The sequence below is a fragment of the Spermophilus citellus genome (assembly GCF_964194105.1).
Source record: "Spermophilus citellus genome assembly, chromosome: 16".
In the NCBI taxonomy this organism is placed as follows: Eukaryota; Metazoa; Chordata; class Mammalia; order Rodentia; family Sciuridae; genus Spermophilus; species Spermophilus citellus.
In genome coordinates, this window is record NC_138196.1 from 71,113,978 (window position 1) to 71,129,630 (window position 15,653).

At 41.4% G+C, this 15,653-nt stretch overlaps 1 protein-coding gene across 7 annotated transcripts in view; it reads right to left on the minus strand.

The window, feature by feature from the left end:
• Window positions 1-6,984: 6,984 nt before the first annotated feature.
• Window positions 6,985-15,653, minus strand: part of PSD3 (pleckstrin and Sec7 domain containing 3) — a gene marked incomplete at its 3' end in the record, with an annotated part of 568,898 nt that continues 560,229 nt past the window's right edge. For all 7 annotated transcript variants that reach the window (XM_081269548.1, XM_081269547.1, XM_081269545.1 and 4 more), the window contains one exon: window positions 6,985-15,431. In XM_081269548.1, coding sequence (XP_081125674.1) covers window positions 15,216-15,431 — 216 coding nt within the window. The remainder of the gene's footprint in view (window positions 15,432-15,653) is intronic.

Sequence of the window (15,653 nt, forward strand, 5' to 3'; positions counted from 1 at the left end):
AGAGAGAAGAGAACTGGGGATGTGGCTCAGTGGGGGGGGGGGAAGAGAGAGAGAATAGTGGGGAACTAATTGTGCAGAATACAGGTAAAATCATTCTGGAGAGATGGAGTCCCACTGTGCTGGAAGAAATTCTGAAAACAGTCTGATGCCTGGTGGAGCAGAGAACTGGCCTCAGGAGACTTGGTGGGAAAGTGTGGGAAAGTGCCCAGAATTTGAGATGGCAATGGTGGAAGAATGTCACCTCTGAAGAGGGGGCAGCAACTTCACAGTGGAAGACTTGGATGTGAAGGGAAAGGAAGAAGAGGCAAAAATCAAGGATCCTCTAGGAACAAAAGGAATCACACCATTGCTTGATGCATCCCAACTCCTGAAGGCTAGTTATTAAAGAAATTGTACCCAACCATTCATTCCAAGGGAGAAAGGAACTTGAATTGAGAAACCTAGGAAGCTTCTGCTTTTAAAAAATGACCTGGTTTAGAAAAATAATGCCTTGCATTTCAAATAACAGATAATGACAGCTGATACACATACAAAACTAAAATAAGGGGCTGGGGTTGTGGCTCAACAGTAGCGTGCTCACCTCCCGTGTGCGAGACCCTGGGTTCGATCCTCAGCACCACACACAAAAACAAACAAGTGAAATAAAGGTGTTGTATCCAACTACAACTAAAAAATTTTAAAAAAAATTTAAAAAACTAAACTCAGAAGACTATGCAGTGTGATAATTTGGTAAAAATAGTCCAGTTCTCCCCTTCTCCCCAAAAAGCAGATGAGATTTTCAACCATCAACCATCATCACTATCCATGCACAAACACAAGAAGAGATGAAGAGCACCTCAAGATGTTCCAAGAGCTTTGAAAATTCAAAAAAACAGGAAGTTGTAAAATGAAAGTTGACCCAAAACAGGAAAGCAATTGAAAATTATCTCAAAATGAAGATAATATTATAGGAGGCACAAGGGAAATAACATTTGAATATGTAAGGAATACTGAAGAGAAGAATGAATATAACCAAAACAATGAAAATGAAATAAGGAGAGAGGGAGCAGAGATAGATTGAGTTACCCAGAGAAGGCAGGCAAAGGAAACCCAACATCTATATAAATGAAGCCCCAGAAAATGGATAAAGAAGGACCAGCACTGGTATTTAAAGCTATAATCCAAACATTTTTGAAATAACATAAGTGACGATACATATCGAAAGGACCAATTGTGTACCTGGAAATATTAAACCAGAAAATCAACTATGAGGCATAGTTCAGTAAAACAATCATTCTTCAATGATGAAGGGGAAAATATATTTTACTCCTCAAGATTAAAGTACAAGCTATTATAAAGTAAGGAAAAAAGTTTGGCATTATACTATTTAATAGCAACACACAAAGCAAAATAAAAATAAAGCTATATTTTTAAAAAACTGAGGAAAATGTGAGCCAAGAACTGTATATGCAGTCAAACTATTCTTCAAATATCAAAGGTATAGGAAAGTTTTTAAATATGCAAGACTCTCTGAATACCATATTCAAGAGCCTTATCTAAATCCATTTGAACATGATTTTCATCTAACCAAGAGGAAATCAGAAGAACTTTAACAAAAAAAAAATGTCTTGGTGGGTGCTAAATTTATTTTTATTTTAAGGACCAAGAGAAGTATGAAGACAAGAATGTAGAAACAAAATGAAATTAATATACTCTGGCAAAAAAGAAGAAAGTTAAAAATCAGGAAGAAGTAGAGAAAAATAATGTAAAATAGGTTTAGTAATTGTCCAGCAGGAAACAAAGTGAAAAGACAAAGTTGACAAAACAAATATTCTAAAGCAAGGAAAGGAGAGGGCTAACTTATTTTTATATGTTACAAGTACCAGAATAAAAACAAAACTTAAAAAAACCCCTCAAATAATCAAAATAAATAAGCATTATCCAGAAGGTAAAAACAACCCACAAAATGGAATGTTATTTTTTTTTTTTGCAAATTATATAGCTGGTAAGGGTTTGATATATAGAATTTATTAAGAATTCCCACGACTTTACAACAAATGGGCAATCAGAAGGGCAAAAAGATTTGAATGGAAATTTCTCCAAAGAAGATATACAATGGCCAATAGCACATGAACTAATGCTTGACATTAGTCTTTAGGGAAACCTAAGTCAAGACCACAGTCAGATAATAGTTCACACCTTTAGAATAGCTATAATCACAAATACAGAAAATAACACCCCTGGCATGCACATGGGGGTCTGATCAGATGGTGTTAGTAATAGTAAGTCATATTTCTAAGTTTGATGGCTGGCTTTTGGAGAAAGGGGTTCTTATTTCTGTGGCTCACTTTGAAAAAGAATCCTATTTCTATGGCCATTCTTGAAGGCAGGAATCTGTGAGGCCTTTCCAGCATCCTTCCATTCAGAGTAATCAGCCAGAGTGCCATACTTAGGTGTATCATTTTCTGAGCCCCAACAGTTTCAAGGAAGCCTTACAACAACGCTGTGAATTAGGCGCCATTCTTCAAATTTTGAACGTGGAAACAGGTACAAAGACTAGGTAACCTATCGAGGGCACCCAGCCATCTAAGTGGCAGATTAGGGAGTTAAAGGCAGCTCCTCTGGACCCCAGAATCCTGTTCTTAACCACTGTGCTCTACTGACACAATCAGAAAATGGCAGGGGAGGCTGAGCAGTCAGCCTGCAAAGCATGTACTACCTTCCACACTGCCCAGGGGAACCAGGGCAAAGACCCTAAGGTCATACTGGCAAGGCAGCCTGTGTAGTAGGGAAGAGACTGCAGGACCTTGGTAGAAGGACATGACCTAGCATCATCTAATGTCTCTCATTTTGATTCCATCCAACATGTATTTATTGAGCAGCTACTTGGGATGCCACATACATAGCACTGTATCTTGCACTAAGATGAGCAAGGCATGATTTCTGCCTATGAGGAGCTAAGCAGAATTCAAATTATGATTTGAATTCCACTGCAGACCTGCCTAAAGATGATGATGAATGCCTCTTGCAAGCTGCAGCAGTGTGGCCAGATCATGCCCTGTGTGCTTGGAAAATTTGCCTAGGAAAGGAGGAGGGGTTGTCTTTAAGGTATGGGTAGCAATATGTAGTGCCAGAGGGAGCCATTTAGTGGGGGGTCTGCAGCCTGAGTCAGGGGCCTGGGGTGGGCCATAGTGGTCCCGAAGGGAGACCTACCTGTAGAAGGCTGGGTCAGGGGTTTTTCAATTTTTTTTTTTATATACAGGGGATTGACCCAGGGGTGCTTAACAATGGGGCTGCATCCCAGCCCTTTTTATTCTTTATTTTGAGACAGGGTCTTGCTAAGTTACTGAGGCTGGCTTTGAACTTGCCATTCTCCTGCCGCAGTCTCCTGAGCTGCTGGGATTACCGCAGGCACCACTGTGCCCGGCTTGGGCTTCTTCACCTCTGCCTGCTGGCCACTCAGCAGCACTGTATATTCCATTATACAGGGTGAGGTCCTGGTCTCCCTTTATCACCAGGATAGCTAAGAGGCACAAGTGACAACGGGCAGCCCCACATCTAAGTTCCACTCCTCAGGCATAGTTAAACCCTTCCGATTGAGACAAGACTGTTCTTGTTTCCTTCCCAGGTCACAATAATGACAGGAAACACCCAGTTGCTCTTTTGAGTAAATGACGGTCCTTGTAGCTAGGTGAGGAACTCTGAGGCACTGGATCTCTAACTTTATAGGCAATGGCACCCCTTGGAGGGCTCACCCCCAGCATCTGTGATCCCACAGGTCTGGGGGAGGCAGAGCAGTGCATTTCCAACAAGCTCCCAGGAAATGCTGCTCAGTGCTGCAGGGCCTACCCTTTGGGAGTGAGCTGAAGCAGTATACTTCTCAAGCTCTGGTGCATACGACCACCTGGGGATCTGGTTAAAAGCAGAATCTAGCTGCCTTGCTGGATCTGGGAAGGGGCAGTCTACTTTTCCCACAAGTTCCCTGGAAATGCAGCAGGAGCATACCAAGTTGCCAAGCTCCAAGGAAGTGCTTTTCAACTCTGGCTGTCATAAGAGGAAGCTTTCAAGATCCCCAGCACCCAGTCTTATTCCAGAGCGATTCAATCAGAATTTCTTGGGTGGGACGGAGGCATTTTGATTCTTTAATCCACCTATTCCATTGTGGAGTGAAAGGGGTTATTGTTTACCGCCAGATCCTCCTGGGTGACATACCTATATTCCTGGTCTCATGAATGGAGTCATTGCTTCTCAAGTCTGAGGCTGATAAGAAAGGTAGTGGTCACAGCTCTGACTTTCATAGTTAAAATAGAAGTACTGAGGTGTTAAGATGCTGCAGGATCGCGGCTGCAGGCTTTCTTGGGACTCTACAATGGGCACATAATATGGCTTCATTGTGGTAGCATGCAAAAAGATTATATAAAAAGAGGACCCATGTGAAGTATTTAGCAGAGTCCTAGGCACATACGTACTAAGACCTTCAAATAATGCCATCTGTCAGCCCTATGACAGTCCCACAACCCATCTGATGTTTTATTTACTCCTCGGTATTTCCACTGGGGATGCCCAGTGCTCACCTGGCCTCCCTCTTGGCAGACAGCTTGTTAGCCTTGAATATGGGAAACTTTCCTTTCACTATGGAGCTTTCCACTCATCAGTCATAGTTAAACCCCTTCGATTGAGACAAGACTGTTCTTGTTTCCCTCCCAAGTCAGAGTCACGGACACCTTCAGAAGCAGTTTTCCCAGCTCTCGTGGCTCAATCACCCCTGGTTCAGACAGTTCCCATGTCCCTCTCATTTCAGTCTATGTATGTTGCCATTCTGGCTGCTGCTTCTGCACACTCTGCTTTGGGACATGCCAAGAAGTCTTGGGCAATGCATCCAGGTTTAGTCTCCTCCGTGTCAGGAGCAGCCCAACTCACCTTCCTTAGAAACCAAACACATTAACACGGTCGGAAAGGCAGCTACGTCACTCTGCTGCTGCCTTTCGCTGAGTTTGCTGTGAATCGGGGGCTTTCTCACCCACCTGCTGGTATTCTATATAACTCGAGGTCCCATCTCTACCTTGTATCATTGTATTTTTAAACAGAAATGTGAGATCCGACACCCAATTCCAGTTCACATTGTTAATTTGCCCCGTTTTTCTGCCTCATGAGATTTGTTTCAAATCCTGATTCTGTCATTTAGTATAATCATTCTCTCACAGCCTTATGACATACCCATTTTTCATAAATTCGCCTTCTGTCAAGTTATTAATTAAAATGTTGAACAGATGGGGCCAAAGACAGGCTTTGCAGCAGGACACTAGAAATGCTATTCCGGGTTGGTAAGAATCCTTCAATTAGTTCTGTTCAAGTGCTTACATGCCCACCCACCATATTACCATCAGGATCTTCATTTTGCCCAGACACATTCATTAAAGACCACATCAAAACCCTTGTTAAGGTCCAGATACTGTGTCTCCTGCAATTTCCTAATGTACCAGTCTCACAAAATAGGAAATAAATGGAGTCTGAAATGGTTCTTCCTGGAAACAACTGCTGGCTTCCAATAAGTGCTGCTTTGATTTCTGTTCACTCTAAAAATACACCCAGCATTAGTATCAAGCTTACTGGTCTACAGCACAGCAAACTCACACTTGGGAGGTCACTGCTAATCAGATCTGAGGCAGCAAGTGAACCTCCAACTGGGCTACCCACATGCCAACCCCAAGTGTGAGTTGACCTTCAAAACAGTTAACCTCTGCCAGCTGAACTTCTTTATGATGGTCCCCTTCCCCAAACATTCTAGAACCTATTCCTTTCTTACAAAACAGCTTAACTTTTGCCAGTACCAGGCATAATTTTTGATCAAAAGTGATGTGATTTCTAACCCCCTTGCAGTTTAAAGTTGTTACTTTGTTAAGACCTCAGGGTACATTTTTAAGATCATTTGATTCTGTTTTCCTAGATTGCAATCCTAATTGGCCCCAAATAAATGTAATTTTCTTTGTTCTTGACCAGGGAGGTTTTATTCTCAATTGACCCATTTTTTCAATAACATTTGACAGTCTCACAGTGAAATCCCCCAGTATTGTTGAATAGAATTAATCTACAGATGAGACAGTGGAGTTGCTAGTTACTTCCTTATAATATCTTAATTAGCCTTGGGTTTTAGTTTCCTCTTATGAATGTTCATCCTTAAAAATGATCTCTAGTCCCTCTGGTTCTAATATTATTATTAGTTGTGTGACACAGAAAATATGACAAGGAACACAAAGGAGAGGCAACTGGGCAGAGAGGGATTCGATTCTGAGTTCTGCATCCTAAAATGGGATTTAGGTAGAAGTCAAAGGGGTGTTGAAGGCTTTGGCTCCCTCCCACCCCCAACAAACCTTTCATCTCTTTGAGATTTATACATCATAGCAGTTTGGTCTCAGCCAGGCTGCACTCTCATTTATGTTTTAAAGGATGCAACCAGTGACCTCGTTTCTAAAAGCCCAGACCCCCAAACACAAGACATCCTTCTCCAATATTCAGCAGTTTGGGAGGAGTTTTTATTTTTCATGTTCCAAGTCAACAGATCTTATTTTTAACATTAGGTTTCATCAGAGAACACAAAGGTACATACTAGCCACAATAAAGCAGTTGATTTGGGGATTAGCATTTGCATTTCAGGACAATAATTGACTCCATGGACCCTTTGCTTTGATGAGAAGTAAATGAGAATGCAAATGAGTCTTGAAATGGTTTCAAAAAGTTCATTTGATCCTCCCCCCCCCTGCTCAATTTATGACAAGAGGCCCTGGAGTCCAGCAGTGTCCATCAACATCTTGTTGCAAACATAAATCTTCACAGAAGTCCATGGAGGTGTTGGGTTACCACCACCTCATTTGACTACCATGGCCAATTGTTCACCTTGGGGATCACGGTTTTCTTTTCGTGGAGAGGTGCAGGGTGTTCTGATTTTTATTTTTTTTAAGCTTTAATTCTAGTTGCTTAAATAAGCAAATAAAAACATCCCCCAAATGATTGAAATCTGTTGGATTTATTTCTTTCTGAAGTTTATACATTTACATATACCATATACATATTTTAAATCCTTCACTATTTTGCATGATTTCTGTTACATAAAAACCATTTTAAATGCAATAACATTTTGTTGCTGCAAAACAACAAAATACCCCCAACTTATAAAAACAACAGGAACAGTTATATTCTTGAACATTTACACAATAGAGAAATGTACTATATATATCACAGCTTCTATACATGTCAGGTGACCCACTTGTCTACAAGTTTACTTTAATAACAGTGAAATAGGGTAATATTTATATACAACTATTTTAATAAAAAATAAAGCAATTGTAAAATGTAAACTTAATTTTCAAAATATACTTTAAACACTTTAACAATATCCACATAAGCTACTGTTCCGTTCAAAAGATGACCACCATAAATGCCACGGATTTCTAGATGGCACTTCTGGGATCTGGTGGGTAATATTGCGGAACAGGTTTCCAGTATATGATACGGTACCACTGGCTTACCCCAACCTGCTCATACTGACAGTCTGGCCACTGAAAAGGAGTAGGCTGCTACTTTGTCACTAATTACTTTCACAATATGCAGGGGACATATGGCACCAAGACTGCAATGAAACTGAAGTGATTGGTGGAGAAAACTTTGAAGGTAAAGGAATGTTCCACATTGTTAACTCATTTCAGCCCCCACAGTGAAAATAATCCAGTTACTAGGTTGGGAAATTTAAAATCTTATTTTATGCTGAAGGATACAAATACTACCCTTCGGTGTGTCCCACAGTAACCAAGGCTGACATTATGGGTTCTCTGCTTGTGTTAATTTCTGTTCTAGAAATGGGTTCCTAAAACTTGAGGTAGAAAAGGATGCAGGGAGGCATGGAGGCCTTTACCCGATGGCTCTCACCTGGACAGAGCAGAATTACTGAGCAAGTTTAGTGTTGCTTGACTCTTTCCACAGAAATGAAAATCAATCTGGGTACAAAGGCAAAAGTATCACCTACCCTGCTTAGAGCTCAAAGTGTCAGTTTGTTTCTTAAAAAGGCAAAATACCAGGACCTAACTTCAGGCAGAGAATTTTTCTCATTACCATTTTCACGTGCCACCCTCAGTGACTCAGTCATTCTCTGAGTTGGTATTTTGCCTCAGCAGGGTCAGCTCACAGGAATTCCTAAAGCATTTGAAACCCAGGATGTGCTTGTTGCTCAGTAGAAGCCCAAGTGGAGTGGAAGGCCAGGGGAGAAGCTCCAGAGAGGGCACATGTCACCCTCTGTAGTACCCTAGGATTCAGGGTTCAGAGCGGTGAGCCTCAGACCTGCAGTGTGGTCCTTCATTGAGCCTTGTGGCTGGGACTCTTCTATGAGCATCCAAAGACTTTTGCAGATGGATGAGGAAATACTAAGTGAAACTCCAAAATTCTCTCCATTAACCAATGTTTTCAGGAATTGAAGTTAAGGTGCTTATTTTTATAATACTATGAGAGCTCAGCTCTCCACCCTGCAAAGGGAAATGTGTTTTTGCTAGGTTCCTTCCCATTTCCATCCTCAATGCAGGCTCTCACCAATACAGCGTGGAGACAAGGGCAGACACTCCTCATCTACTGCTCCTAGGCTACATGCTTGGTGGCTTCTCCACTTGTGCTTCTTGCTCAATGGAACGATCTGCAGAGCAAGCAGCTAGGCCATGCTGGAAAGTGGTGCATGCCGGCTTTTCACCCAGGCTGCTGAGGAGAGCTGGAGAGCTGCTGCTTGTGACCTACAGGAATGTTGGTGGCCCACCCACCAGGAAGGATGTAATACATGACCCTGTTCTCTGTTACAGATGCAGTGCATCTCAGAGTCAGACACTAGAGCTCCGATTCCTCCCCGGTGCTTTGAGAGCATTTGTGGTGCGGCTTCCTCCCTCTTTGTTCCATACCTCTCTAAAGCACTCTGGCCTGGTGTGTCTTAAGGTCTTATGTTTTTATCACTTAAAACATTCACTGTGTGTGCTTGTGTCCAAGCAGGTGTACACAGATGAGGTCCCAGATGTATCCACTTTCCCCTTATATACCTAAGGGGACCATAAATGGGTTCTGAATCTCTTAGGAGCAGAAGACTGAACACATGCAATGGCTACCCCACAGAAGGCAGCCACTTCACCCCCTCCACTTCATTTGGTCTAATTACGCTTATTCCTAAAGCTTACAAACAGTATCCTAATAGCATTAAAATTCAATGTGCATATATACTCTCTATAGAGTGGATATTACCCATGTCAAATAGTTACTTGGATATGTAACCTCCATGGCTTTGCATTAAAATCCAAACATTTCAAATGACTAAGGCCCAAAATAAAACTTTTTATTTCTACTACTCCTTTTCTATATGATTTCTGAATCAAATGGCTGTTTTTCTTTTTCAAATCACAAATAATTCTTACAAGGAAATTCTCTTGCAGAACTAAGACCCTGCCGATCAATTGGAGAGCCAGTCCACTGCACGTCAAGAACAAATTAGGAAATATATTTGCAAAAATAGTTTGAGACTGTAGAGTTAATAATAATAAAAAACTCAAGTGTACCTACCAACACACTACTGCAGCCTGGAGCTGGAGATTTGTCTCCCTCCCCACAATTCCAATTCTCTGCATCAGATACAAAGACATGAGGCAGCGTGTTCAAACAAAAGACACTGCACTCAGCCACTCACTCAGACACACTCAGTCGCTGCTTTAAATACACCAAACATGCTGGTTAATAAAATTTTAGTCTCTAGTTATCTATTTACACTCTATAATATAAGCAATAAGGTCAAACAACTAAGGCCAGTGGCTCTTCTTTGGGGAGAGGCAGGAAAAAGAGACCTAAGTATAAAAATATTAAATAAAGTTTTAACCTGGTCCTAAAGTCCTTTCACCTGTGACACTAGCTGCTGATTTGTGCACCTACGAACCTGGAATACAGTACCCAATCTTGGGATGCCCTGATATACTTCAGCGTTTGTGATATTTCTTTAAAGAGGGTAAGGATGCGGCACCAGGAGAGTGGTATCATCTATTCTAAGATATACACAGGTACATAAATGGTATAGTGGGTACTTGCTTAATTTTGAAAACTAGATTTTTTTTCTGGACTAATTACAACAATAAAGAAAGTGCGCTCTAAAAGCATCACATTTTGTAATAAGCCCAAAATTGTCAGTTCAACATTACGGTTAAGTGCTCTTACTGCTAAAGTCACGAAGACTGTACAGGCTGCCTTCCTCCCCTTTTCTTTGTATATTTCCCAAATTACAATGAGTGACCCCTCAGTATTGCACACTGTACACGTCAATAGACTCATAAATTAGTTCAAAGTCATTTTTGCCCCGGTTATTCAAAGCTCAAAGATGGAATTTTCTATAGTCTCATTAAAATTTTAATCAAAATATTATTTAAATTTAAGTTTAATAAAACAATACCACTATATGTACTCTCAACAACTGTACCATATAATCAATCCTATGAGGTTTTTACTTGCTTTTCATATTACACTGGTTATTAAGGACAAAAATAATTTTGATGTACATTTACCACACACTGATATACAATCTATACAGATGCACGTACATAATACAACTATAAATATCCACAAATACAATGTTGGCAGGTGACAGAAAGCATTTTCTTTGACATCTGACATATTGTTTACACAAATATTTTCCACAAGCCTGTAGTACAACAGATACACGCATAAATTGCAAAGGATGAGCCAGAGAGACCTAAGGAAAACTACTTGTATGTACAATTAACTTGCAATGTTTCCTTGCTGTTGCATTCAAGTCAACAAACTGTCATGCAGATTCAAGTATTTACTGCCGTTCTCCATGAGGACATTTTCTCTACATGCAATGGGCCAATTACTGTCCTAAGCAGAAGGCTGCCCCTGCTCAGGTCTGGGATACTATACATACAAATGGAGAATGCCTATGGACTTCAATCCTTCTTTTAAGGGTGAGAAATCGAAAAGGAGTCCTGAGGGGACAAACAGTGACAAAGCACCTCTCTATCACTATCAATAATCTATCATGGGATAATTTTGTGGTGATCTCAAAAGTCCTCCAGTTGACCTGATGGCATAAGATGTCAGAAGAGGTGGAGAGAGATCTGCTGACCCGGGGGCAGACCTGGCCTGGGGAAAAAGCTAGAAAGTTTTGGAGCTGGGTAGGCCCTGGGGCTCACGTGCCTCTGACTGATCTGTTTCTGAGTTAACTTAGTTAGATGCTCTGAAATGAAAACAGACACTACAGAAATCCAAAGCTGAGCACTATCATTCATAAATTAGGCTCATCTTTTGACAAGTGCTAGGAGGCCACGTTGGTTCACTGTTTTTCAGGGCTAGTTTTACACTTGGAAAAAGAATCCTGTCATTTGAAAACTAAAGGGATTGTTCTCTGCTAAAGGTAAAGAAGGAGACTAGCTGGAGACCTGCTAAAAACCTGAGTCCATCAAAGCCAAACTGTGGTGATTTAGGCCTAACAAAGCAAAGGAATTTACTGCACTGAGGCCAAAATAAGCTTAACTGATAACTAAAGAAAAATGCCAAAGAATTCAAACTCCAAGGGCAAGTAACTAAACTAAACCCAAGGCAGCCTTGACAGGAAGGCAGGGGAGAAACTGATGTCTATAAGGTCAACTTCCTTCCAGTTGCCAAGGATTAGGTAAAAAGAGAAGAGGTGCCGGGCAGGTCAGGCCAGGCTCTGTCTTATCTCAGGATAAAGGCAGGAGCAGGCACAGAGCAGTCCCAGACTCTGTGTAATTTGGTGCTTAGGCATCTCCAGGGCCTCTTTCCTTGATGGTCATGTAAATTCTCCCCCAATTTCACAAAGTTCTGTGGTTTGGCCACAGGGTAGAATACAAATCTGAAAACCAACCAGATTTTCCTCTTCCAGAATTAGTTCTCTAATGGCTCCTCTCTCTAGGAAATGGTCCTCATCTTTTGGATTAGGGTAACCACAAAAGCACAGAGGTTCTGACAAGTAGCATAAGACTGCCACATGAGAAAATGTCTTCTCTTTACCTAAGAGCAGTCAAAAAAGGTTCAAATAATCCAGGAATTATTTTTATCAGGTCTCCCCACCCCCAACCACATATTGGTTTTACTAAGATTAATTAAAATGCACAAAAGTATTGTCTAATTAGACATTATTAGAATAAGGTCAATGATGTTTGTAAGAAGAACACTACAGAAATGCCTATGGTCTGGCAATAAAATAAGGACTCTGCGTGCCAGTAACTAATTTTGATTGATAACAACTCTCTGACACCTCCCTGTAAGAGCCAGCATGTGAGGTGGGGGCAAACCCCCAACCCCACAGATTTTATACATGGGCCACTTTCATGGTCAGCTTTGCACCAAGACTATCACAATGGTATTCTGATACCTTATCAAAATTTTCTACACTAGGAATTAATATAAAATGTATTTATGTGATGAGGAATAATGATTTCCCACATGGAGAGAAACCCCAAGGGTCCTGGGCACTGAGGTAGGGGCGAGCAGGAGGTATGGGGAGGGTGGGGGTGGGAGCTGGGGAAGTACCTTTAAAAGAGGAGGAGGAGGAGAGCTCCCTTGTACCGTGAATTGGGCAACAGGCTCGGAGTCGTTGTGAACGGAAACATCTTCCATTTCTTCAAACCACAGGAAAGAAATTATCACAAAAGAAACTGTGGTTGGCTACAGACTGACTCTCGGAATCCAGTCAAGTCAGGGGCCATTTCCAGCCATGGGACAAACTCTCAGTCTTGCTACAGAGACTGAAAACACAGCTCCTTCCAGAGGCCTCAGGGAAGAGGCACGCTGGGCTCATCCCCTGAAGCAGCACCACACTGGGATCCTGGCTCACAAAAGAGCCTCCACATTGTTTTTAAAGATAAACTACGCAAACGTGGCATTCTGCAGCCTCAAAAGTGCCCTTGTCATGGGGTTACCTACTAGCGTATCTGGAGTCCCCGAAGCTAACCTCAGTGAATCTCCTAACAGAACAATGCTATGGTGGTGCTAATGCTAACCAAGTATAACCAATACTGCAGCAAGGTACCATTCAATGTACATTATAAACTCTAAGTGAAACACACAAATATCCTATATACATAGACACACACGGTGGGCAGACACATTCAAGCCAGTCAGGGACGCTAATTTCTCTTCAGTTACCGAAGTTCATAGATGACAGGATCTGGGTACCTCTCTCTCCTCATCTAGTACAAATATTGAGGCAGAAAACAAACACTGATATTTCAGATTCTAGCAGGAAAGACAACTTGCTTGTGGAAATCTTGGATTCAGAAGCTACGAAAATGATTCTGGTACATGGGTCACACTGGTAACTACCATGTTTGCTTCACGGTTGTGAAACATAAATGTAGCCATGGCTTTTTACCTAAACCAGGTTAGAGTCAGTTTTTCAAAGGTGTAGCAAAATACCACAAAGCAAGCAACTGCCACCTCAGAGAGGGTTGCTCTTCTCTGGACACCAGCAAATATGCACATGTACACAGGTGAAGGAAGTAAACATTAATAAATAATCCTGTAACTAAATGTGAGTACATTGTAACAATATATCACTAGAAACTACCGTGATGTCTTAGCAGGTTTTCTCTAGTCCACTGGAACTGTGCTATTCATGCAGAGCAGCAGATGCTTTGGTCCCAGTACCTACAATAATAAACTAAGGAAAAGTAGAGAAAATTCCTATGGGAGGGAAAATAACATGGAAAGTGATACTGTCGGTTTTGAAGCTGGATGGTTTGGGAAGATGACAGCTTCAGGGAACAGTTTCAAGGTGTGGAAATCTAAAAGTTCTCTAAGTCACTGGGGACTCAACATTCACTCCCTTCTGTTCCTTTACAAGAGAATATTCTGTTTATCTCCCAGAATTTCAAAGGGACTGTCACTGGAACGAGCTCATGACTGTAAGGTGAACAGAACTATTTTGAGTATACAGAAAGAAATGATTTAAAAATAGGTTAAAAAAATTTAGGAGCAAGTTTAACAGTGACAGACTAAAATGGCTGTCCAGAGACTGGCATAAGAACAAACTAAGAAACTCTGCATATGCAATCAGAAGATTCCCCCATTTTCTAACCACAATTCATCCACACTATCACTCTCAGATTTAGCTTAGGGAATCTATATCCACTGTTGAACAGCTGCAGCTGCTTTTTGCTCCATTATTTTACCTTGACTAAGGAAAGAGCAAAAGGGGTTCCATTTTCAACATTATTCTGTTATGAAGGAAAACCCCAACATTCTTACAACCAGGAGATGACGTCATGCCTATATATATATATGTAGAGCAAAAAAGAATATTTCCTGGATGGAAAGGTATCAATGATAGAGATGATTCTGGATTCCTAGTCTAGACCCTATGGGAGTGAGGTAACAATTTCCTGCAGACCAAACACATGTCTATTGCTGCAGCTCCCAAGAGCCAACGATTGCCACTGTCATTTAGAAAACAAAATTTGCTTAGTATCAATGTGTCCTCAGCCTTCAGTGGCAAGACGGCTCTCTTCCTCTTTGCCTTGCTTGACTGGAAGGGAATCCACACTTCAAGCAAGCTAATGTGTGTCCCTAGGTTCTCCAGTCCTGTGACCTTTCGTGCCCTCTTCCCCTGCTTCTAGCAGGGTCAGAACTCAGCAAGAAGTGCTGGGGTGCACGCAGAGCTGCATCCCACAGGAACATCTGGATCCCCAGCATCATAATTCTCACTTGAGCATCTGTGAGGACTCAACTTCACCTCCGTGACTGGGCAAGATTTCACATATAAAGGCTTATATTAACTCTGGCTAGAATTTACTAAACTACAAAGTTTGTCCAGTTAAGTGTTACACAATGGATTAAATTTTTAACCTTAAAAAAAAATATAACAGTGGATTTGAGAATACATAAAACAACTGAGCAGAGTGCAAACGAGAAAAACCAAAGGAGAAGGGATGCGTAATTCATTCTGGAATCACGATCTTCTCCCCCTCACAAAAAAAGGTGCATTAGTTATCAAGTTGCAAAAATCATTAAAGCAAAGAAATCAAGAGCGAAGACAACCTGTACAGAAACTAACAAAAATATACAATATAAAAAGTTACTAATGCACCATTTAGTCACATACTTTTTTTTTAATATATTCACGGATTACCAGAAATATCTTGAAAAACCCTATTTTGCTCCATGACCAGCACTTCCTGGCAGCAGAGTGGATCCTAAGTAACTTTTTGCTTAATGCTTGGTGTTTCAGGTCGGTGGTCCTTCCTCTCTGACACATTACGCTTGACCTTGGCGGTGATTGGGGATGACTCTGGGTTCAATGAAGGACTCGAGTGAGACTTCTTCAGTCCCGCAGCCTCGTTTTCATCGTGACTCAGGAGCTCCTTGCCGCCTTCTTTCAGAATGCCAACGTAAATTTCATAACGGGTTTTCTAAAGGGAAAGTTGGAGAAGAAGGGTAGTCAGTACACAGCTCACCAATGCACGTGCCGCACACCTCGCGTGTGGACCACCTGGAGAACTGAACAACTGCCCTGAACGACTGGCGGGAGCTCGACTTCATTTCTGACATGACACAATTCATGCAGCAACAGCCATGGGACTGATTCATTGATTCAGATAGAAATTATGTCAGAATTTTAGCTATCATTTGTT